Raw genomic sequence first — 26,154 nt, forward strand, 5'->3', positions numbered from 1 at the left:
TTTGACCCTCGTGATGCTTTCTTTGGTCCTGAAGGTCCCTGTTGCATCTGTGTCACGAGTCCAGTCCCAGGACTATCTGTGTGCCTGGTGGGAAGTGGACTCGGCTCATGTGGTAGTTGTCATAGTAAATGACTGTTGTCGTGGCAGCAAATGTTGGGCTCAGTCCTCATGGTTTTCATCCTCTCCTCTGTGTTTGCGTGTGAAGAACCCCAGCTGATGGGAAGTGAGATAAAGATTGATATTCTGTCCAAGGCACATCCTGGTATTTTCTTTGTTACGTAGATTTGGATAATGCTTCAGATCACAGCCAGTACCAATGAAATGTTTTCTAGGTATCTGCCAGTAGGCACAAGGGTAGAAGTACAGGGTATAAGGGGGTAACAAATTTGTATTTAGGTGGGGCCTTTATAAATGTAGTACTTTTTAAATTGCTTGTTTGTTTGTTAGTATTTGTATTTGACTTCATACTTGTATTTGTATTTGACTTCATACTTGTATTTGTATTTGACTTCATACTTGTTCATGATGTGAAGATATAACAAATATAAAAGCTGGTCTAGGTTCTACATCAGTGCTGTTCATCAGATGGATCTTAAAGTTCATCCTTTTGTCCCAGGATTGGTATGGAAGAAGTATGTTATTGACCCCCCCCGCCCCCTCCCCAAATAAACTATATAACACTGTAATTTGCTGTGATCTAAAGATATACATAAATTTGAAGTGAAATGTAACATGTACCTTCCACAGTGCGAAAATGATGAGGGCCAGTAGCAGTAAACCTCCAATGATGCTGCCGATCAGAATCCAGAGCGAGATGGGAATAGCTCGGCCCTTTAGCACTTCCAGTACAGTCTAGAGGAAAACACAGGAAAGGAGAGTTAAGAGAAAGTACATTGTATTCTCATTGTGCCACTCAAAAAACCAGTGTAGCCATCTCACCTCCCTCCAGACTGTTCCTGTGTCCAGAGTGATGAGGTTAGTCTCCTGAGCTGTGAGGCGATAGGCTCCTATTATCCTCACTGACTTATATTTGGCCTACAGAAAGAGACATGGTGGTGAACACCAATGTTTGTATCACAGGGCAGAAGGATTGTGTGTGAGTGTGAGAGAGAATCTCACTTTTCTGAAAAAGTCATCGTGCACTCTGCGGCTGACGCGAATGACAGCAGCCTGCCCTCTCAGAAGTTGCTGGACTTCACACACAACCTCTGTGCACCACGACCTGCTACAATTCTAGACATGTACATAGAAATACACGCACATATTAACATGTATGCTGGTGCTGCACACTGCTCAGTAGCTGCTGTGCTGCCCGGGGCCTCACCAGTATGTCATTCTGCATCATGTCTTCAGGATGAAGGGGTCGTACGTCTCTCTGTCTGGCCTTCAGCTGGGCCAGATCACTCAGCACGCTGCAGTTCACTCCTGTAGCCTATGGGACGATTTAAATTTGTCAGATATGATGGAAAAGAGAGATACAGACACTCGGGCAGAAGAAGTACTCACGTTGTATGAGAAGACATCAGTGATAGTCATGAAGACACTGTCTCCTGCAGCCACAGAGGGCAGATGCAGCCTCAACTCCAAATTACTCACAGCGTAACAGCCGAGGTTCTGCAGCTACAAATGTAAACAAATAATGCTCTGATTTTGCCCCATCTTTTTTTAATGGAAGTTTCACAAAACTTTTTTTTTTTTTTTTAAATGAGCATGTGAGACATACCCTGAGGTGCGTGTAGAACTCTGGTCCTATTGCCTCTGACACTGTTCGAGTGGGATGAACCTCGTATCGGTTCAAATTAGAGTCACTGCACAGAAAAACGGGAAAAAACCGAACATAAACACTCATATGCATAAAAACAAGGAGAAACTAAAATATCTTTATGCTGTGCACACATACCTGCTGACAAAGAGGTCTGGTTCATACTGAACAAAACTCTGTAGCTGAACACTGTTGTCCCCCAGAGTATCCTCTCTCTCCACGCTGTCACTGTAAAAGAACCAGATGGTTACACAAACTGGTTCCTTTCAAAGAAGAGAAAACATTATCAGTGTGTTCTTGTGGAATCAAAATTACAAATGAAATGTTTATTGGAGTATCTCTAAAATGTGTGCATGATGGAGTACGCAGAACATGCTGCTTTGGTGATCTACCTGGCAGCATTGAGCTTCATCTGGACTCGATTGTGCAAAGATGTGCAGCTGAACTCAAATTCCAACATGAAGTTGACCTGCAAACACAGAGGAGAAGAGGCGGCTGATGTGACACATTTCAGCTGGAGGACGTGGAGTATGAGTGGGCCGAGTCGAGAGTGATGGAGCCTTTTCCTTGGCATGGACGTACCTTTGACTGGGAGCGAAATACTGGATAGCTCACATTACACGAGTGGCTGTTAGCACCAAGCGCTGTACACTCAATCTTAAAGTGGGCATCCTCCTACGATAAAAGAGAGATGAAGAAAGAGAAGTTGTGTTAGGTAGCACATGTGGATGCATGTGTATGGTTAGTAACACGTGGTGCTGCATGTGTTTAGCGGTATACGACTGTTGTCTACCCGAATGCTGAGGCTGGAGAAGTGCAGGTTGCGTGAATAGTGCAGCGTCAGGCTGGTGTTGTAGGCGTTTTCCAGTCTGTTCTGGAGCTGTACCTCCACCGCCAGACGCCTACGAGGGCTGCGAATCACATAAGGCTTCTGTCTGTGGAGACAACACAATGAAAACTCACTGAAACCCCAACAGCTGAGAAGATGCAGCGAAGAGAGGAATGTCTCAAATCTGTACCTCGTCCCAGAGATGTCCATATGAGCCTGCAGCACCAGGTCTGTGGTGCACACGTCATCCTCACCACAGTCTTTAAAGAACGGGATCTAGAGAGGTACAAGGTCAGAGAACGGCATGTTTAATGGAGAAAAGAGGAAGGAAATGTCATCCAATAAGAAATCTTGTAAAGGTAACAGTCAATATTATGCCACTCACAGATTTCTTGACAGTGGTTGGCCAGCCTTCATCCAACACCGGACCGCTCTCAGTGTTGTTGATCTTAAACCGCAGCGAGAAGCTGATTGGACGGATGTAATCTGCTGTGTCCTACATCAAAGATAGAAATAAATAAAGTGTCACTCTGTCTGTCCTGATGCATGTGTATAGAGGCTGGAAGGTGTTTTTGAATGTGGCTGGTGTGTGTACAGACGCTCACATAGACATGGAAAGGCAGTTTGTAGCAGAGAGTTTGTCCTGTGTGAACTCGGACTGCCAGCTGAGTCTGTCTGTGGGAGCTGTCATCAAACAGGGCCCGGGCAGACAACTTCCTGTCATCCAACATCGCTGACACCCACAGATCTGAGGAGGGAGCCGGTAATTGAGACAGATGGTGAGTGTAGGAAATTTCACATTTTTAATAATAATTTGAGTGCCTGGCCAATTTACAACACTTATATTTCTCATTATAAGGATCCGAGACTATAAGCCTGTGAATTTGGGGTTTATGGAAAATACCAAAGCTGTTGCTATGTGGTCCAGGGGAGCGGGAGACAGCAGTGAAGCAGGCAGTGGCATTCAGACAGGCTGATTCTCTGCCACCCCTCTGGCAGGTCTTCTGAATGACGTTGATGGAGTGCGGTTGGAAGGACAGACTCACATTGATCTGGACTATGCTTCGAGAGCTGCGGACAGGAGGGACAGTCATTGAAAAAAAAAAAACAATAAAAGTGTTCGCTAGAAGCTATTTTTTTTTTTAGCAAGTAGATTATTTGAATTTACATAGTCAATCCAGTTCTTTTGTATTGTTTATTATTCTTAATGTGGAAGCTTTCTGGCTGTAGGTGATGCATTTAATGTATTGCCTAGATTCATTATATCCCAGTGCTTGCAGCTATAAAATAAAATCTGCACAGGCAATGACTTTCCCTTTTCCTCGTCTGTGTCTACCCACCTGAGCAGCACAGCACTGCCCTGCGCTCCCACTGCCAAGTCTATTAGCTCATCTCCATCCAAGTCCAACCGAGCACTCACACTGCGGCCAAAATACTGCAGGGAGGGAGAAATCGATGACCCTGGAATACGCTGTGAGGATGGGAGAGGCAGAGCCAAAAACAAAAGTTAGTTGATAGTTGATTTCTGAAATGCGCCGGCGAGCTTGTAGTTGTAGGTAAATGGCAAGTACCTGCTTATAATTGTGGTTGATGTAAATACCGTCTCCATGGTAGACATAGATGGCCCCCCTGTGCTCGTCCTCCAACGGGGCTCCAACCAGCAGGTCAGTGAAGTTGTCATGGTTGAGGTCAGGAGTGGCTGCCAGTGCATAACCAAACCTGGCATCCTGGGACTTTTCCTCTGACTTCAGAGTACCATTTAACACAAACACCTCTTCCTGAAAGATAAGAAAGAGGAGGGAGGAAAGGTGAACAAGTTGGAGGTAACTTGTTATGGAAACCTCCCAAGAATTTGATAAACGTTGTGTGTTCTCATAATGACTGTGTAATCATCCCCATGGAGAGGAGTGATCGGCGTCACTGCTGTCTTACCCCACTGAGGGTGTAGATGTAGACTCTACCGGCCTCCTTGTTTCCTGAGCCGAGGTACATTGGTGCAGCAACCAGAAGGACATCAGTGATGCCATCCTGGTCGATATCCAGCCCACACACCTCACTGCCATAGTAGGATCCAATCTACAGACAGAAACATGTTATTACAGCTTACTGCCAGTAGATGGAGTCCTTGCTTTAACCTCTGACAAATGAGATTCCCGCTGTTTTCTGCTCAAATAAATGAACAAATGAAAGTGACTGAAAGGAATGAAGAGAGACCCGAGCAGAGTGCGTTACCTGTTCTCCATTGAGGGCCTGTACAATGTTGACATCGCCTTCATTACTGAGTTCAAACAGGATGACTTTGCCTTTGTGTTTGAAGCGGGGAGCCCCAGCTACATACAGTCTCCTCCAGTCACCAACTATCACAGATGACACCGTGTAGCCTGAAAACATGTTTACATACATGTCATTTACACACTGCTGCTCAAATTTTGGCCTTCAGTAAAGAGTTGCAGAATCATACCTGATGTTTATGTGTCGTTTAATCCACTTACTACAAAGTGCATGTAAAATAACGCTCAGATAAGTAATGTGTCACATCTTGTTTTCATTTTCTGTCAATGTTTACATTTATATGTTCATGCGGTCTAAAGCTTGGTCTTGAAAATCCCACTGGGGTGGTGTGTTTAGGTGCGCGTGGAAAGCTCCGTCATTTGTGATTTGAGAGTGGGCTGGAGAACAGGAGTGCATTCACAGGTTGCGTTTTCAGAAAGTTACGTTGAAAGAACAACAATAAGTAAACAAGGATGTTTTGAAAAGTATCACATGTATTTTGGAGCTTATTGGAAAGAAAGAAGTTTCTGTTTTGGAAACAGTTAAAGCTAGTTCACTGGAGCACCAGACACTCAGGAGCCACAGAAAGCCGCAGGTTCACTGTTCGGCAGTTATTTTGCGATAACTTGATTAAGTGCAAGTTTGGACTATGAGTCAAAATTTAGTTTTACTGTTGGTGATATTTTAGCTGATATCAGGCGTACATAGTACATTTTCTTAAATATGTTTTCATTAAGTCAAATTATATCCAAACTAATTTGTGGGCAATTAAGGAGTATTGTGTCTGAATTGGGGCCCGCGGCTCATTTTTGCACTTCGAGATTAGCCTGGTGCCAGACCTCTGAATCACCACCCACATCTCTGATTTGTCCAGTGATGTATATAGGGTGAATAGAGATGAAAAAGAATAGAATAGAAAATTAGAATAGCAGAATATAAATAATATAATATTAAGCGCTAAAGGAAATAATAAAATGAAGTGAAACAAGATGGCAACTCAATCTGATTATCAGGCTACTGTGAGGTTAATCCAGCCAGTCTCTCATGTTGGAGCTTCCCAACAACATAAATGCACCACTGTAAAGGACAGACTCCTCAAGTCACTCCACAGAAAATCTGTGATAGTAAAGCATCAGCACATGACAAACATCAGTAATGATCCTTTGAGTACTATGTTGGGTGCATGACATGTTGGTACCTAAATAAGCAGCATGATTTTTGAGCTCCAGTGGAAACTCGCTCTCAAAAGCCTCTCTAGGCGGCATGATGCGTCCATTGGTCCCCTCCTTCAGCACTCCACCATCCCAATCATAGGCACCAACCATCCCAAACAGAATGCCATCCTGAAGAACAGAGCAGCGCATAGGTGAGAAACACAGGCAAAACGCTTTCACTTCACACACAGATGAAAAACTACAGGTTGGACTTACATCCAGCATGTGTGTGGAGAAGCCGATCTGAGACATCTCCATGTGGAAGGAGCTCTCATTGTAGCCCAGTGTGCCTGTAGGTGGACGGAGACAACAAGTCAGCGCTCTCCGTCGTCATGTTGTTCTTTACACATACCCTCCCTTCCTTCCTCTCACTCTCAGCATCTGATCTAGATGGCATCATTATCACCCTCACCCTGAAGACCACAGGTGGCAGATGTGCCTCGCCCTTTCCTTTCCTCCTGTCCTTTCCTCTCTGATTTCCTTAAACATTCACAGGGTGGCATCACCTTTCATCAGCCTTGCTCTCATGTTCCCGCAACTACAGTGATAGCTGTACACTCCCTCTACTTTTCCTTTTCTTGCTTTTTCGGCAGGACCGCTGTTTATTTTTTCACATTTTTCCCTCTCTTCCATTTTCTGCGCTGATCCCTCTGCACTTCTGACTCACATTCCTGTGCTTCCATTTCTTCTCCTTTCTCAGACATTACCTCCAGGTTTTGTTTCCTCTATAATGATCAATCTGATTGAACCAATAGTGTTATTGGGAAAACTATGGGTTCAATTTTAGTTTTTGAGTTTATTTGCTTTAATTGTCATACACTGTAAATAAAACCAACTAACTAACTTAGGTACATATTGCCACCATATCATTTTGTATATAGAAATCCAATATTTTACAGATTAGTTGCATGACAAACCAAAGCTGTTAATTAAAGCTGTTATTTTTTCTGGTTGACATAAATAAATCTGTACTTTAAAGCAGAGAATGTGTGGTTGAAGTGGATCATCTAAATAATAGTCAGTATTTGGATTTGGTCATTTCCTGGCATTGATACATCTTACAATGACTTACATAATGAAAAGTGTCACTGTCCCAGCTATATACATTATACAGTAAATATCTGTATTTTTATGCTTTTGCTTGTGACAAACAAAATACAACGGTACATATGCCATCATGTGACAAAACTATATATGAATTTTGATTTGAATTTTGAATTTTTCTCCTGCAACACCAGTGATCTTCGGTGCTAATCATTAACAAACTGTTACACTGCTGCTTTATTTCTTTCTTTTGTTTTTGTTTTGTTTTTGTGCATCTTTCATTCACCCCCTGACTCCTTCCCTGTTTCACACACCTTCCAGAGTGAAGATGCGGTCTCCCAGGGCATCCACAATGTCATTGAGCGCGGCTTCATCAGTCACGTTGAAAAAGTATTTGTCATCAGGGTTGCTGGCGATATACTTGATCTCATTAATGAACGTCTCAGGGTCCTGCTGACGACGGATGTAATGACCCAGAACCTGGAGCCCAGCGTGGGAAAAAAAGAGAGAGAAAATGTCTGTGAGAGCACACTCAAAAACACTGTGAATGAATAAGCAGATAACACAGGTTCAATAAAACATTGAGGGATTTGTGCTGGAAGCAGAGAAAGGTAGTGAAAGTGAGAAAAACAGAGCCTAAACAGATACTTTGGCATGTATCAGAGCAATTGCTTCTCCACCTTGAAGAGAGAAAGAGAGATATCACAGAGCCTGGAGTTTGAGGGAAGACAAGAGAGGGCCAACACCACCCCCTAATCTCTGAAGTATAGCACACAAGTAACCTGGAGCTGCAGGATTTAACTCTCCAACATGAAAATAAACACACTTCATAGCTGTGTCACTGCCTGTGTAATTTACCAGTAATTAAGCAATACCTAAAGGCAACAAACTGACTACAAAACATAAGACAGAAGGAAATGGCAGCCACCAGGGATTTGTAAATGAGGTGCACAGGCCTGGCGGAGAGGTGAAGAGATGACTGATGCACAAGATATATTGTAGCAGCAGCGGCCTATGGCTTGACGCCTGAAGTACAAATGAGAAAATTCCATAAGAGAAACCAAACCCAAGAATCTCCCCCTGTGACTCCAGCTGCCAAGCAAACTAAGGAAATCCTCTGTTTTCAAAGGGTAAGGGACGGAGAGGGGTGTAGTGTGTAATGCGAAGAGAGTCGACTTATAAATATGTACATTAAGATAGAGGTAAAAATTCCACTCAGGCCTCCAACCGCTGGTGGCTTTTACATGGTCATGAACACACAGAAAAATAAAGAAGAAATCAGAAAAATCCTGTTAAAATGCAAAACAAATTTATAGATTTTAACTATATTTTTATTTTTTATATTTTAATTATATTTAAATAGTTGTAAAGAAAAAAAAAAAAGTTACAATACATACTACACAGTTCTACATGAACTGCTCCCACACAAACACACATTTCTAGCCCCTGACCTGCACTGATGTATAAAACAGTTTGCATTGCCTGTGCTCTTTTGAAAGCTCAGCCCTCCCTTGTGAGCCATTTTCACTGCACACACACACACACACACACACACACACACACACACACACACACACACACGCACACAGGGGCAGCAGCACAAAGAGCAACATCAAAACATGGCTGCTGTTACAAGCACCACTTACCTGTCATCACTTTGACTTTTTGGGCAAACACTTGAACACAAAAAGCAGCTCATTCTCTGTTGTTTTCATCATCCATTTTTGTTTGTTTCTTTTATCATTCAAGGCTGTGTGTACAATTACCTTCAGTTTCTGCATCTGGCTGTCAGTTTCTTTATCTCAAACCAAACTTCTGTTGACCTAACACATGTCAGATAGTTCAAGTAGTTATACCCAAACCCACAGTGATATGACCATAACAGCGTGTTTTAACACAGTTAACCTTTAGTCTCTTCCTGTTTCCCCCCTTTAAAGCTATCCACTGTGAGATCTGTGGGTTCTCCAGAGTAGTACGGACAGTATTAGTGGCTCTTGAATCATTCATGCCCCCCTCAGGACGAATTGTAATAACTTTGGTGATCCTCTGACTTTTCAGGGAGCGCCACCATCAGATCAAAGTTTCCCTTCATCTAATACTTTGGTTTGTAACCACATACCCACAAAACTACTGGCACTAATTCCCATCAGCCTCAGCTACACTTTGTGTTTCATACTCAAATGTTAGCATGCTAACACTCTAAAGATGGGGGGGTCTTATACCTATTTACGATCAGCATGCTATTGTGAGCATGTTAGCATTAAGCTCAAAGCACTTCTGTCAAGCATAGGCTGTACACTCTTACTTTGATTACTTTGGGCACTACAAACAACTTCTTCATCTCTGTTGTATTAGCGTGGCAGCAGAAATCTCAGAGGACATCTCCAAACCAGGGCAAATAAAGCCAAAAACAATCTGCATGGTTTGAAACCACTAAAACTAAGTGTGAGCTGTCTTTAAATTTGGCTGAACCGATGCCTAAGACACAGAGTGCATTTAATTTCCCAAGATGTATTCCTTTAGTGAGGCAAAAAACAAAAAACAAAACATGGGGGCGCCCCAGTGGCTCAACTGGTAGCGCATACCACTTAGGCTCAGTCCTTACCGCAGTGGCCATGGGTTCAAGTCTGACCCATGTCTGACTGTATGTCATCCCCTCTCTCTCCCCAACTGTCACTCTCTCACTGTCCCTATCCGCAAAAATTGCCCAAAACAAAACATGGTCTATAACAATATGGTAAATACAAACCTTTCATTTTCTATGCTAAATCGTCCAGACAGATTCCCAGCACACAAACTTTATAATGATTCCAACATCCGCACAAACACAGACTTGTAACTGAGCTTCTCCATCTGTCGGTCACTTGGTTTATCTGATCTTCACCATCTACACATATTCCTATGGTGGCACTTTTTTGGCACACTCTCAATGGTGGCTCATGTTCTCCTCTTCTGTGGTTCCAGTGGAGTCTGAAGGTTCCCCAGTTTCTCTTGAGGGATAGGGAGGGGTCTGCGAGCAGTCCTGCCACTAGAGTCTGTCTGCTCCTCTGAGTCTGAAACCATACAACCACTCAGTGCGTTTCTGTGTGTAGAGGGGGTCGGGTGGGGCTGGAAAGGAAGAGTTTTTGTTCCCACTTGGCTATTTTAGTAGACCCAAGGGGTTCATTTGGTAATTTGGAGATGTTATTTTTGTGGGAGTGGTGGTGGTATTGTGCAGTTGCCTGAGGGTGTAGAGTATATGGTCAGCGTACCTCTTTCAGACAATGTGCTGGAATGTCAGGGAACATTTTAAGCATCAGGAGAAAGAAGAACCCGGAAATTATGATATTTCAGCTCCTCCAAGACAATGACCCATTGAGACACGATGAGATGTACTCACAGCAATGGCGTATCTCGTAATGTTTCTGTTCTCGCACTCCGTCAGAGCGTCTGGTAGCTCCTCCCCATCGTGTGACTCTCCATCTGTGACTACGATCATCACCTTGGTGGCGCCCTCCCTCGCTCCACGCTCAGCGCTGAACGCCTCTGTGCTACAAAGATGGAGAGAAAGTGAGACAGACAGATATATCAAAAGATGTTATTCAATCATGCCAATTATGAAATCCTGGCTGAACTCAATTTGATTTGAGACAGAGAGCATGAGAGGAAAAGAGAAGAAAAGTATGAAGTTAAAGGATTGAAAGGGCCAAAGGGAGAGAGAGGGCACCAGGGAGTATCCAGTCAGTTTCCAAAAATCTCAAATAAACGTCCTCCATAAGATAACATACAATTTCAAGTGCTTCTCTGAGAAAATGAATAGCTAGTAAAACAGTGAGACATTGGATTTGAGTCGCTTCCCATCAAGTATAAATGGTTCAAAACACAACTGGGCCTTTCCAAGACTATATTGGTCATGCTTGACACACATACATTAGCTGCCAGTTGACTCGAATTGGTCACTGCAATGTGCATGTGTCACTGCATACAGTGACCGCATCTGTGCATTCCCATCCGGTTGTGCCATGATAGAGAGGAAACCTTAATGACAAACACACACCAACAGACCCAGGCCGCACCCTGTTTGTCTGCAGGAAACCTGTTCTCAGCAGGACCTGCTTCAAGTGTTGAATAGGGTTGGTAAGCCTCAGACCAACACACACACACACACACACACACACACACACACACACACACACAACTGGGAAGAGTAGTCACTGCTAGTGAACTCAGTCATTTTCAGGCCTAACTCCAGCCCTTGCCTAAATATAACATTGTGGTCAGCCGCAAGAAACTCAGAGTTAAAAACAACTGTTTCCCCTATGCAGTCTGCAAATTACATAGGGTGCAGAAAAGGAGAGGACAGGAGAAAACAGAAGAGAGGAGTCAAAGTAAAAGAAAGGAGAGGAAAAATAGATGACTAAAAGAATGGGGAAGATGATAAAAGAAGTAGGGAGACTGCAATCGTTGACAGAATGAAAAGATAGCCAGAGAGAAGGGAGATGAGCAAAACAAAAAAATACAAACAAAGGTAACTGAAAAGAATAAAATGGGCCTGTGAAACTATTTTAAAAGAACTGAAAGAATGATAAAAGACAGTAAAATGGAGCCAAACAGTAAAACTAATAAGTGCAAATCCTGCTTTGATGTGGTATTAAGTTCGTGTGAAGTGTTCAATGAAATAAAACTGGTAGAAGAAAGAAAGAAACCAAAGAGCGAGCAGGGCAGTAGAAGAAAGCGGGGGATAAACGACGAGCCAAGACAGATATAAACAGGTAAAAAAGGAAGGTAGAATAAAAACAAACAGAGGAAAGCACAGAAAAATTAGGATGAAAGAAACAAGGAGATGGGAAAGAGGAAAGGGGAGATGAAAGAGGAGAGAAAGTGAGTAGGGCTAATTGGGAGGCCTGGTTGTATTTACTAGCCATTTTATGGAGTCACAGTAGTACGGTAATGACACAGCGCAGCGGCCTGTGTGTGTACTTTCATGTGTATGTGTGTGGGTGACTGAGAGTGTCTCAGACGGGTGGAGCAATATAAAAATCAGTGGCTAATCCAATTGTAGAGGGTTGTTTGATGTTCATGCATGAGTCTGTCATCTACTCTGCCTTGAAACTGTACAACCTACAGTCCATTACTGTCATTTACATGTCGACATTACACTTTGCCCTGGTGCCCTACTGCACAGGAAGATGAGTGTCAAAACAGACGTGCCGTTCTTGGTAACTGTGTGTACAGTGTGAGGAGACACAAAATGCATTTAGTGTTTGTGGTGTTCAGTGTGTGTGTGACCACAGGGGGTGGGGTGGGGTGGGGGTGGGGGGGGTGGGGGGGGCGACTTGCTTGAGAGTTTCCTTTAAAGGCTGAGACCAATTCGCTTCAAAGTATAGGCCTAATAAAGAAAGCAATAATTTGACAACTTTGGAAACACATTTTTTTTCACTTTCTTCAGTTGGACGAGAAGATTGATACCACTCAGTCTGTATATGTAAATATTAATCTACAATCAGCAGCCTTTAGCGTAGCTTAGCATAAAGCCTGGAAATAGTACAACACAACTAAGCTTTGTTCAACTGTAATGAAATCCGCCTATCAGCACCTTGAAAGCTCCATATTTAACATGTCTTGTTTGCTTAATCCGTACAAAACTGAACTTTAATAATGACCCGCTGCAGTGTCACTGGGGGTTTTGTGCCAGACTATTTCTTGGCAGCAAACCTGAAGCTTTAGAGGTGAGCAGATATTGTTACCTGCGGACAGAGCCTGACAAGACGAGCTGTTTCCTCATGTTTCCAGTCTGTACGCTTAACTAAGCTATGCTAAGTTAAGCTAACTGGCTGCCTGCTGAAGCTTCATATTTCCCATACAGACATTAAAGTGGTATCGACCATCTCATCTATCTCTCAAACAGAAAGTAAACAAGAGAGTCAAGTCTCTTTAAACTGTTATTTTCTGCGGTTTTACAGTGAATTTTTTTTTCTTCTATTGCAAACTGTTGCTGCTTTTTATTGTTTTCCATTTTTTTCCCCCATTTGTTTTCCCCTGTCATCACTACACTTTTAGCATTTGTGAATCGAGTTACATAGTGTAGCAGATACAGGTGATACGAGTGGTTGTTTTTCTACTGACTTGGCTGAGATGACAATTAAACTACCATCCGTTTCCGTCATCTTCCAAGAAGACCCAGACAGTCAGGTCTTAAGTGAGTCAGAAATCGGATCAGACAATTTGAAGTCTAAGTTTTCTGTGATTTTACCTGACTAAAGTCCAAGTGTAAAGTTTCAGGCCAGCTCTGTGTTAGTGTGTACTGATCATCTTGACAAGAATATGAATATCAAAAATCTCCAGAGAGAGAGAGAGAGAGAGAGAGAGAGAAGGACCAGTTTGCACGTCTTCTTTTCTTTTAAGAGCTATTTTAGCTAAGTGCTCGGGTTTAGGGTTAAGTTTATAATAAGGACAGGGCTAGGGGTAAAGGTTAAAAGTCAAACATGCTGTTAAAGTTGAGGTTAAGGGGCCACGGAACGAATGCAGTCAATGCCTTTGATGAGCATAAAGATTAAAACTATATGCATGTGAATTTGAAGTGTATGGTGTCAGTCCCTGATGTGTGTGGGGGTATTCATCCATGCATGTGTGTACTGTACATGTCTGTGTGTGTATTTTTACAGCTGTAGCAGCACTACTTGGCTGACCAGGCTGGGTCAGGCCGTGCCACACCTGCAGCCGTGCTGAGCCAGCAGCCAGTTGGTCCAGCTCAGCTAATCTCACTGTTTTTCTACCCCGTCACTTTCCTGCCCAGTACCAGCACTGCTATCTGTCCATCTGTCTGTGTGTATGTGTAAAGGGGGAGTACATATGTTTGTATAAGTCTTAATGTAAATTGTTATATTTTGATATAACCTCCTCTTGATATCAAATCAATCTAAAATTATTTTAGAAACTGTAACCTAGGCCTGATTTCTTTACTCTGGCACACACACCAGGATGAGAAAACTTTCAGTAGCTTGGGTGCTATATTTCTTTTTTAGTAATGGGCACTGATGAGTCTACCGACACAGTGTTTTCACCATCTGTCAGTGGGGGAAGCCAGTGACAGTAAGAGGCAGGGAGTGGACAGAGTGGGTAGTGGTGTTGTCTGATTTTCCTGTCGCTGGCGTTTTAAGGCCACAGTTACACAATTTTAATGGCTCCATTTTCCAGTCACTGCTTTTCAACTACCTTTTAAATGTTCCTCCTAAACCTCTCCAACTTTTACCTTTAAATGTACCAGAAAACAGGAACTCTCCAATTACCTGTGTGTGTGTGTGCGTGTGTGTGTGTGTGTGTGTGTGTGTGTGTGTGTGTGTGTGTGTGTGTGTGTGTGCGCGTGTGCATGTGTCAAAGTAGAATACCTCTCCAAGACACACATCCCAAAATGGAAGTCGTGGCCACACATCAGGTCTGGGTGTGGTGCTCTATGTGGGTATGACTTTAATAAAGCAGGAATTTTATTTTGAAAAGAAAGGGATATTTTAAGACTTAGAGATTTTCACTGACCCTCAACCTATAGAGTTGTTTCTTTAGACTTGGGTTACAGTCTTAAACACCCCCAACATATTTCTATGAAGAAAAGTCATGAAGGTGATGACAGACCAAGCAACGATACAGCCAGGAGTAATGAAGAGGAGAGAATTTGAAGACAGTGGTGTAAGAAGTACTGAGATTCCCTGCTTGAGTAAAATTAGCAATACTACATTGAAAAAAATTGTATTACAAGTAAAAGGCCTGTATTTCTAATTTTACTTAAGGAAAAGAACAGATATATGATTTTTTTTTAATCCAAGTAACAAGTTACTTGGATTCAAAAAAGGAGAAACATTATCATTCATTCAGAGTTGTGTTTGTGTTCACCTGGCAAAGTCTAATATTCACTTTTCTTTTAGTTCTCCTTTGGTTTCCACCAACTTTAGCTGCTAAATGCTCCACTGTGTTCACCAGCTAGTTTCTAACTAAGTCTGTCTGCTGTTTGGTGCTGGGTGGGTAGCATACAGTGGCCTTGTCAGAGCTTTTTAGCTGCAAACAGCTGCCTGCTACAGCTGGAAATGTGTTTCATGAGAGCAGTGCAACTGAACCAAAACAGTAAAGTTATGAACCATAATACCAAAACAATGGGCTGAAAGATGTTAAAATGACTTGATAAAGCGGAGGATTTATCATACTTATGTATAGGTCTGTCACTACAAGTTACTCCTTTCACATTACATACAGTCATGTGATCCACTGTTAAACTAAAAATATTAGTGTTATCAAAACATTGATTAGAGGAGCTCTAAGCACTCCATGATGTTTAATCTAATTCTTCTGATAGTCTGGTAAACCATAAATCAAAAGCAGCCTGATGGGATTATACTGGAGCATATCATTAGAAAGAAGAACAGACTAGAGGCAAATAGACCTGATTATCATTATAACTACAAATTATATACAGATATTTTTGGAGAGAACTAGAAAGATGTTACACCAAAATCTAAACAGCCAGAGAGTTTCCATTTACCCAGCCAAATCTACAGTATGTTCTAATACAAAGAAGAGGAAGGATTAGCCAGTAAGAGTGAAGTAACAGTGATTGATGGGCCTACCAGGCCATGTGGATGGCGTATGCAGTGCGTGTCTCTCGTCCCTCTTGACGGCTGATGTTCTTGGCAGCCTCTACCACCTCCTGTGTGGTCTGGTAGTCCTTCAGAGACCACTCGTGGACTGCTACCTCGCCATACTGAAGTATACCAACCTGAATGCACACACACACACACACACACACACACACACACACATACACACACACACACACACACACACACACACACAAACACGCAAGCATTTCAACAATGCCACATGTTCATGGTTGTGCTGGCACATAGTTGTGGAAAGCAACATCTGAGACTCATGTTTCTGGGGTGAACTATCTCTTTAAGTACCAATCCTGTTCTTAAAGCAAACAGTGCACTTGGGGAATTTTTGAATTCATTCAAAAACCAGAGGTATTTCCTCTTCACCTCACATTGCCTGCTACCCCCTCTCTCTTTTCAAAACCCAAACCCCCTCTCACTCCTCTTGTTGTTTGGCTCAGAATAATGTCCCAAGATCCCCCCCTGCCAGCTTCCATTCCTCCTCAACCTCAAGCTAGCTCAGCTCATGTCGCTTTACATTACTACTGCAATTCATTCTGGTCATATTTGCCAAACTGGTTCTTTATATGTGTCACACTGTGCATGTTTTGACTCAAGGGACTAGCTTGTCTTAATGTTCTGGGCAACAGCTAAGGGGTTCCAGAGGTTTAAGTGCGAGACAAAACTCAAATTCAAACCCGCAAGTTTCCATTACCAATGTAAATAATATTTATAAGCAGCGCAAACAAACGTCGATTTGCACTTTTACCTGCATCTGGTCCGAGCTGATGTGGAACTTGCTGAGGATGTTGCTGAGGAAGTTCTGGACCTCATACCAGGGGTAGATACTGTTGGAGCCATCCAGCACGATCACGATGTCCATGTATGTGGAGCACCCTACCACATGTGGGAGTTCAAAAGTATTTGGTTAGCTAAGACAGGCCAGTGCAGCATGTTTCTCTGCCTCAGTGTGTGTGTGCGTGCATGAATGTGTGTGTGCGTGCATGAATGTGTGTGTGCGTGTGTGTGTGTGTGTGTGTGTGTGTGTGTGTGTGTGTGTGTGTGAGAGCAAATGTGTGGTTACTTTGCGCTGTTGGAGCGATGGTCTCCCGTGGTTCTAGGTCATCGCTGACAGAGGCACAGATACCAGTGCTGAACATAGACGTACCACACTCCTGAGACCACAGCGGGGCACATGCCTGCCAAACCACAGGCACACACACATACATACACACACACACACACACACACACACACACACACACACACACACACACACACACACACACACACACACACACACACACACACAACAGCATCTGTTTTACAGGTGAAGCAATTTCGGGAGCATTTACAGTCAATTTGAGCAGTTTACATTTCTAATTATTTCTGTTCCGCTCTCGAGACGTGTAGGTGGTTATTTGGTTGTTATCAAAGGGTTTAAACACGTAGACATATGTCACCGGGTGACCCAAGTTTAAACACATAAAAAATACAAAATGAGGATAGACATGGAACAAAAAGAAAACAAGTCATAAGAAGGAATAAGTCATGGAAAAACTACAATAGTGTGGTTTAGGTCACAGAAAAATGAGGGAGAGGCAGAGAGACTATTGTTGACATGTTGGCAGTCACTGTTGTCATGAGTGGTTTAACAGAGCTGGAACACCAGACCGGTAGAGCAATTTAAATCTGATTGTGCTAAATGTAAGGGGGTGAGTGTGGGGTGGGGGGAGGTATCACATTTCAAATATTTCTGTCTTCAAAGCATGCCGTTTATTTGGCTTTCATACTAAGAGGGAAGAATATGGGGAGAGTGTGGACAGAAGAGATAAAAGAGAAACTCATGCATTCAGCCGAGAGACAAAGGAGGTAGACCAAAAGTGGGGTGAAATGGGGTAGAATGAGAGAAAGAGAAACATCCTGGTTTTGCTTGCCCTGTCATTATGGACGGGTTTCTCCTCAGGAACACAGACAGGCAGGGAGGAAAGGATGGAGAGAGGGATGAGAGAAAAGGAGGAAGATGGAGAAAAGCGAGAGAGGTGCTATGGCTTTTGGTAGGTCTGTCATTAACAAAGGGCCGGAGACGCATTCCGATCCTGTTATAGACCTGACCGCTGGGGTTAAGATACACACACACACACACACATTAAAGTGGGTTATGCTGGCTAGCATTCATGAACTGTGCACGACTGCACACCCGAAGCAGCAGTATAAACCTGGCAGACACTAAAACACGCCAGCACGATTGCCTAACACACATATATACAGTATATGCACACATATTGAAAGAGTAACTAACATGCACACACACATACTGCGCGCGCACACACACACACACACACACACACATACGGTTGCAAAAGTGTGTTTGTATGAAGGCCAGGCGCCTCGGAACTGGAGAAATCAGGATTGGAGAGCAACAACAAGATGTGTGTGTCAGAGCTGTATTTTGGAGATACTAGTCACAAAGTTATCATCACACCAAGCTCAGCACAGCAGGGACTGACAATAATAATGTCCCCCATTACAGGAAGGTAGACTACAGGTGGATGCCTGGGTGGAGGTGGAGCTAAAAAGATTAATTGATTTATCAGTTTGTCAAATGAACAATTTGAAGATGACACCTCAGGCGATGACACCTGGCTCTTTTCTTTTGCAAGTAGGGGATCAGTGAACTGCACATGGTGGCATCTAGAGTCAAATAAAAATACACCAACGGAAATGATTCATTCAAATTCAAGTCAAACAAACAATCTGCTCTCACCACATCCCTTCAGGATCCCACATACAGTATGTCTCACAATGCCCACGTAGCAAAAATAAAAATCCCCGTTTTCCAGTGTTTAGACTACATACCAGGAAGCCATCAGGTGAGTCTGGAGTGAGGGTCATTCCCAGGTGAGAATTCCTCAGGTTTTTGGAAACGTTCTGAAGAGCAGTCTCACCTGAGACAGATGGACAGACCAGTTTAGCATGAAGTGACTTACAGTATGTCTAAACTTGATGTGAATTTTTTCGGGGATAGCCCATTTTGTTCAGGTTATTCGTTTCTCTTACCTAGATTCACTTTCCTGCAGTTTGAGTTCCTCTCCTCTCCCACAATGCATTTATACACGTCTCCTTTCCTGTTGTTGGGCGGCCCATCCCAGGGGGCACCAACCAGCATTCTTCAACATAATGACAAAGCCCATTATCACCAAAACATCATCACGCACCCTCTTTGTGTAAGAATTATGACAGTTTAATTATGTTTATTTTTCGCTGTCTCTCTTTCTCCCTCACAGTCTCACACACACTTACGACTTCTCTCCATCCACTTCATGCTGTAAAACAGAAAAGCCAAACAGCGCGTCCTCTGGACCCGTGAAGATGCGTGGATGCTTTACATCTATGTTGAAACACTGACACAACTCTGGAAGATATAACAAAACATATTATTACACAGATAACAAGTAACAAAGAGACAACAAGTACAATGTTTTTTTTTTTAACTGGCATTCCCATAACCTTTTAAACACAACTGACTGGTTGGTCGGCCACTAAAAACTCTTACTGTGCAGCCAAACTTCGTTCAGTCACACAGAAGTCAATTTTAAATTCTGGTGAAGATCCCAAAGTTTCCAAAAACAACAAATATGATATAATCTTGAGGACATGTATATAAAATGATTCATAAGGCATCAAGAATATTTCCATTTGATGAAGTGCTGCCTCTGCAGAAAACAATGAATCTTCAGTTTGAATATTTCAAACATTGCATAGCTTCAAAGAAAAGTTCGAACAAGCTGATACAGAATATTGATGACGGACTGTCACACAGTGTGGAAGTAGATTTCTTTTTTACAACGTTAAAGCTACTTAAGGGGAATTAAAAGGGGGAAACTGGATATTAAAGGACACACTTATTCACTTTCTCGTAGAGAGTTGGAGGAGAAGATCAATACATTTCTCACATCAGTCCATTAAATATGAAATTATGGCCAGCAGATGGTTAACTTTGTTTAGCACAAAAACTGGAAACAGGGAAACGGCCACCTTTGTCCGAAGACGCCAAAAAAAGCCAACAAGCTCCCTATAACGTATCACAGATTAGGACTTTATATCTTGTGTGTTTGATACGTATAAAAACCAAAGTGTAAAATTAATATTTGTTTATTTGTTTGTTTTTTAATGACTTCGAATTTAGTGAGCAGACATGAATGGTATTGCTCTTCTCTTCTCTCTCACATGAAGAAAAATGGAAAGTGGAAAGTGTTTTTAGCAAAATTTCTAACTTTTCCTTTAAAACAGTATAAAATATGATTTGACACATGCATAACACAATAGCCATTAAAGTGATTTAAAAACACGCAAAACATGAAACTGTAAACTGTAAACAACTGATGTTACATCTACGGTGCAGAGTTAGATTATTATTTTCCCTCTTGGCCTTGGAGAGTGGGCTGGGAGAGAGAAGAGGAGGGGGGTTGAAAATGTGGATAAACAGAGTGACCAAAAGCAATCTCTGAGGAAAAAGGGAGTTCAGTCTGAGGGGAAAGAGGGAGAGGAGAGGGGAGAGAAGAGAAGAGGCAAGGCAGAGAAGGGTGTGGGTTAGAAAAACTATGGAGTATAGTAAGCCCCCTGTTATGACACACAAGCCTGCCCTTCATACATAGAGAGAGAGAGAGAGGTGAGGTAGACAGAAGACAAAAATGGTTGTCAGACAGTTCACTGAGTTGTGAAAATTTAGGTGTAAACTGACGAATGAAAACTAGTTCTAACTGGCAAAACGAAAGACACAGCTTGTTTTTTCAGTCTGCAGGAAAATGCTAAATTCCAGTGACATAAAGGTACATCAATTAACTGTTTCCTGCTAGGATTATCAGAGTGAAACTAAATGAATGAATAGTTCAAAATCAATTATATCCAACTAAGGATAGACTCTTTAGCTGTAACAAAGACTTCACATTTCAAAGTAAATTTTGTTATAAGTTCAGTGCAGCCCAGAATTAAATTTCCTGCACAAGTCGCACAACTCTTCTCTATTACATTATACTTTATTCATCAAACATTTAGGGTGACCTTGCCCTCCTGGTTTTAATTAGTCATGCTATTCTAAATATGAAGCTATAGCCAGCATCCAACAGGCTATATGTTGACTAGCTTAGTGTAAAGACCGGTAACATGGGGAAACGGCTTGTCTCTGTTCAAAAGTAACAAAATCTACCCTAACCCCAACCAGCACCTCTAAAGCTCATTAACGTGTTGTATGTATATCGTTAGTTTAATCTGTAAAAAACTGAAGCATTAAAGTGAAAATTCACTGTTTTATTGGGGGGGGGGTTGTTACTGTCACTGAATAAGTATATTTCCCAAATATCAAATGTCAAACTATTCCTTTAATGTTTTACAAGAAAGCTATAAATGACTTGAAGTCATTTATATCAGCTGATTGCTCTTACTTACTTTTGATACACTCACGCCAAGACTGTTTGCTGTCACAGCTCCCTCCTTCAGACCAACCTTTTCTTTATGTGCTATATTTTTGGTACTGTAATGTAACAAAGATTTAATCTTCATATAATACAAAGGGGTATTTATTCTTCAACCAGAATCTTCACTGCTGGACGGATTATTCAAGAGCTCCCTGAGAGAGCAGAGTCTTTCTCTCCAAACCTGACAATTCCTTCCACGAAAGTCAGTCTCAGAAACACCATGAAGCTCTTCACAGTAGGTATTTAACTATCTGTATATGTGTATCTACTGTATGCTATTTGTAGCCTTGAAAAGCAGGGTGTGTTTTGTTAAAGGGACTTTTTAAATAAATTTGACTTGACATGTAATTTAGCAGCATCCGGGGGTACAGTAGCTCTCATGCCGTACATAACTCAGTGATACCACTGGAGAAAAGTAGTCCAGGATGGGAAACAAGACCAGAACACTGCTGCTGTGATTATACACCATCTACTCACACACTTGTATACAGATACTTCCCCACAAATACACACAGACAGTTACCTCAGCCAGGCCAATCAGAGGGGGGATTCCACTTGGTTTTTGAGTGAGAAACTAGATATGTTCACCGTTTCTCTTCCATCTCTACTCCTGCATGCACATACTGTAATTTCTTCATCTTGCTCGTTCACTTTCTCATTCTTACAGATGTTTTTCCTGTAATGTCATTGCATTTTCAATCAGGTTTCATGCTTTTTATTGTTCCCAGATTTACTCACTGGACACCCAAAGCTACAAGGATGTGGGTTTTTGGATGGCAATGTTGGTCCTTCAGTTGGTCTTGATTGAAACATCTCAACAACTATCACATGTTGGAGATGCCCTGACCTCTCGTCTAGCACTACCATGAGGCTCATAAGTTTTGTGGTTTTGTGTTAAAGGTAGAGTAAGTGATTGTAATCTAATACACTCTTTTAATCAAATTAAGTTAATATCTCTTGATGGTTAGCTAGCTATCCCTTCTCTGTGTGTACTGAAAAAAGACTCAGGTGTTCCTACACAGCCCTGGCTCTGTGCCATCAGGTCAAAATTTGAATTGGTCCAGTCCTTTGGTTTATGACTACATATCTAGAACTAACAACATTTCCATCAGCCTCAGCTTTACTTTGTGTTCAGTACTAAACTAGCTCATTTCAATATGGTAAATTGCTAAACTAAGATGGTGAACATGGTAAACATTATATCTGCTTAGTATCTGGATGGTAGCATGCCAGCATGAGCGTTTTGTACCTCTGTGCCTAAATACAGTCTCGCAGAGCCGCTAGTATGGCTGTAGTCTCTTAGTCTTGTTTCTGTTCATCTTGTAGATCTGTATGAGCTCCCAATATTTCAACCTCCAAACCCCCAGTGACTTTGAAAATCGGCCATCTCTCTGATTCTACACAGATGTTTAATACACTCCACCAATGGGAATATGCGTAGGCAAGGATACAATAATTCCTTAACACTAAATCTCCCGTTTTCATGGCTAGAATGAATAAAAATCTCTCTATCCCAACTTGCTGCAATAAGTTATTCCCTCTTATTCTCTACCACCACCCTTCTTACACACAGCTTTGTTAAATTTGATTGTTTTGTCTTGTCTTTTCTTGTGGCAACATCATCCACCCTTTCCAATTCCAAATTTCTGTCCACAACAAACCAAGCCTCTGATAACAACCTCTGCTACTGATTTTCTCCTTCATCCTCCTAGTTCACTCATTCTCTCATAAACCATAAATTGCTCCCCCTTTTTTACCCTCTCTCCTATAACACACAGAAACACACACTGTAACTCTACCACAAGGCCCCCCTCTCCCTTGCCAACCCCTCAGACTCCCACAAAACGGTACCATCATTCCCTGTTTTCCCTGTCCTGTCCTCCCTCCTCTGGTTTCATTTTCATTGGGGTTTATATATATGACACTGTACCGCAGGCTGTCTGACCACCCATCGCCATGACAACTGACGGCAAACATTTATCAAGCCAAACTGAGTCCAGATTCTCTCAACCACACATTCAGCTCTGGGCACTACTGCTGCTCAATGTGTATGGTTGTGAGTGTGTAGTAGGCTATATACATATGTGAGTGTACATGTTTAGGAAAAGAAACTGAACTTCATACTACAATGTACAATCTTCCTGGTCCTTTGCTCAGTGTCTTTAACTTACATCGCTGACTTATAGCACCTCTGTGAAAGGTCCAGCAGTAGAGATGTCTGCTTGATTGTCTGTTTCTATCATCTTTATTTCTGACTCATAATGTTTCCCGTGCACCCACCCCAGCTTCACCTCTTCTTACTCTTTCACAGATTTTCTCTCCATTATCTCAAACGTGTTCTGTTCTCATCTCTGTCACCCTCTCGTGGGGAATGGGGGTGGAAGAAAAGGAAGAGGGGGAGTATAGGAATGAAAATCAGCAAATGATAGGAGAGTAAAAAAACACAAGGAGATAGTTGGGAGTATAATAGCAAGAATTTATGAATGACCGGTGAAATGGAGTTCAACACACATAGGCACACACACCTGTGTTCGACATCTCAGTAAAGCATAACAGAGTGTAACAGACATGGGATTCCTGCTGCCCACATCAGGGGAGCTCTGCTGAAACCATTAACATTACACACATACTCCCTCAACTACATGCTCCTGTATGACACATGCACAAGCTAAAAACATCACACACATGCAAGAACACACACACGCACACACACACAAACTAAAATCACATAAGCTAAAGCACAAATTAAAGCACAGGTTAGGTGGTAAAAAGAGGGGGAAAATTACCCTGTACATGCTTGATTTCAACAGCTAATGGAGGGTAATGTATAAAACCATACGACAGGCAACATTTGGTTGCTGGTATGTGTAAAAAGGTGTGTGTGCCTGTGTGAATAACCTCAGTGCTATATGCATTCCTTGTTAATTACTCAGCTACTGAATGAGAAGCACTTTGCATATAGCCTGGATAATCAGGCTTTAGTCTAAAGTTCAAATTTGGCACAAATGCCAACATCTCAATCTATAGATCAACTTCAGACACTGTGTGTGTGTGTGATTCAGTGCAGATATGAACTCAACATGCCTTGCACAACATAATATCTCACCCTGTTGATCTAATTTTTCTTAATGGCTGCATGCTGTAATGCAGCAGTTTAACCGCTGCATAAGTTTTGGTAGACAACAATGGTCTTTTTCTTCAGTTTCTTCCTGGTGAGCAGGAATGGCTCAATGAGGTGTGTGAGGCCGCTCTGCCTCAGTGAACATGAGTAGTTGAGGGTAGCTGATGTTCATGTTATATGGAGAAAAGACTCGTGGCACCGACGCCTTATTAAGGGCACGTTAGACATCAAGTCTAAGAGATGGAAATGGCCGATGTGACCCGTGAGGTCGTGTTACACAGCTGCCAGGGTTAGAAGGTGTCAGCTGTAAGCGGAGATGAACCAGTAACCTTTTGGCAGAGGATACATGCAAATATCTCTGATGGCTCCAGACATCTTCTGGTAGCTGAAGGCCTCCAAAGAGAATGAAATACTTCCTCAGTATGGACATCACTGATAGATTTACTAAAGGATTAGACTTTGAACCAGGAACCATCACTTTGTTGGACTCATGCGCAGCTTCCTATACGTTTGATCTGTTTGGCAAATGGAGTGTGGCCATATGTTTTAATACGCCTGCCTCTCTGCTGCACCGCACACAGTCATGTTAGGAATGTCTTCAAGGTCAGTCGTTTACTGTCACACAGAACAAAGCTCTTTGGGACTCGGGGAGGCACGTGTGACTCCATTATTCACATATGTTGTCTGTTAAAGAAGAAAAGTTGTGGAGGTTAATGACCATATCACCCAGTTAGACAGCACTGGAGGGCAGGATAGCAACTGGGCAGGGAAGAAGCATCAATCATGGACGAGCGTTTGACTTTTCATAGAGTTTAAGGAGCTTTAGGATTAGTGACTGGAGTATTTGCCTTCCTGCTCAGACTCAAATAATTTTTTTTTTTTCATATGTAAAAATTAAATTGTAGTTGATTCTTTTGAATGAAAAATTTGGGAAAAACATAAATAACACTGAAAAACTGGACTGAAAAGTAGTTCTTACCTTTAAAAAGGAGGAGGAACCCCAGGCACAACAGGTATTTACGCAACTCCATTTATGAAGCAGAGTGAAAGCAGTCTCTCTTTCTTCTATTTTTGTTCCTTTTTTCCCCTGTTTACAAAGTGGTCTCCCCTGAGCTGGTGGAAATGCAGTACATTGGCGTCCACCACACACACATACACACTCACACACACACTCACACACACACGCACGCACAGACGCGCTCTTTCAGCTCTCTCTTTCCCCCAGAGATGAGTAAAATCCTGTCAAACGGTGCTGCAGTGGCATGTCTGCTGTACTTGTGTGAGGTTCACTTCAGGACCGATCCGTTCACAAAACCAGAAAGGGGGTTGTCAGATATAGATTAAGATAAAAAAAACAATTAATAAAAAGTATTCTTGTCCGTGGTTTTTGGCGTGTTCGCGCTTAAAGTCCCTTAAGGAATATTTTTTACTGACACCACGCTGGATAGGTATTGTGATGTCTTAAGGTTAAAATGAAGCAAAAAAAAAACTTAATTGACGCTTCAGTGACCCATGTTTCGGGCGTGAAAATCACTGCACCTGTCCCATCAAACAAGAGGCCGCAGTTCAGAATCATTAAACCATCACTAACGTGTAACACCTTCCCAAACAGTCAGTCAGCAGCGCGCTTTATCCGACTCCGGAGCGCGTCTTTGAAGATCAAACTCTCCTGTGGACACAAACTCCGTCCATCAAGCCAAAAGTTTGAGGTGAGTTGCTGAGCGCGGTTCCTCTGATAACTTGTTATCCATGATCCTGTCCGGTGGTTTTCATAATTTAACTTCAACCCCCTTTTTCCCCGTGCGTTCCTGTCGA

General features: G+C 42.3%; 1 protein-coding gene across 1 annotated transcript; it reads right to left on the minus strand.

Moving 5' to 3' along the window:
- Positions 1 to 13: 13 nt before the first annotated feature.
- On the minus strand, positions 14 to 25,370 carry itga10 (integrin subunit alpha 10). The gene is made up of 30 exons (XM_022756477.1): positions 25,319 to 25,370; positions 19,045 to 19,156; positions 18,802 to 18,911; positions 18,601 to 18,689; positions 16,826 to 16,940; positions 16,511 to 16,638; positions 15,715 to 15,863; positions 10,500 to 10,650; positions 7,435 to 7,600; positions 6,293 to 6,366; positions 6,061 to 6,205; positions 4,824 to 4,972; positions 4,524 to 4,667; positions 4,163 to 4,369; positions 3,932 to 4,062; positions 3,496 to 3,662; positions 3,197 to 3,339; positions 2,977 to 3,087; positions 2,782 to 2,867; positions 2,556 to 2,697; positions 2,345 to 2,437; positions 2,155 to 2,231; positions 1,901 to 1,990; positions 1,724 to 1,808; positions 1,507 to 1,620; positions 1,325 to 1,432; positions 1,120 to 1,233; positions 940 to 1,035; positions 739 to 852; positions 14 to 213 (listed from the first exon to the last, which is right to left on the minus strand). The coding sequence occupies exons 1-30, from the start codon at positions 25,368 to 25,370 to the stop codon at positions 160 to 162; spliced, it is 3,516 nt and encodes a 1,171-aa protein (XP_022612198.1). The 3' UTR covers positions 14 to 159.
- Positions 25,371 to 26,154: the final 784 nt, after the last annotated feature.

Source organism: Seriola dumerili, unplaced genomic scaffold, assembly GCF_002260705.1.
Source record: "Seriola dumerili isolate Sdu_G_001 unplaced genomic scaffold, Sdu_1.0 BDQW01000258.1, whole genome shotgun sequence".
In the NCBI taxonomy this organism is placed as follows: domain Eukaryota; kingdom Metazoa; phylum Chordata; class Actinopteri; order Carangiformes; family Carangidae; genus Seriola; species Seriola dumerili.

Coding starts and splice junctions, on each gene's coding strand:
- itga10 (XM_022756477.1), bottom strand. CDS start 25,370: ATGGAGTTGCGTAAATACCTGTTGTGCCTGGGGTTCCTCCTCCTTTTT. Junction 6,206..6,292: donor TCTCCACACACATGCTGGAT/GTAAGTCCAACC, acceptor TCTGTTCTTCAG/GATGGCATTCTGTTTGGGAT. Junction 4,370..4,523: donor ACATCTACACCCTCAGTGGG/GTAAGACAGCAG, acceptor CTTATCTTTCAG/GAAGAGGTGTTTGTGTTAAA.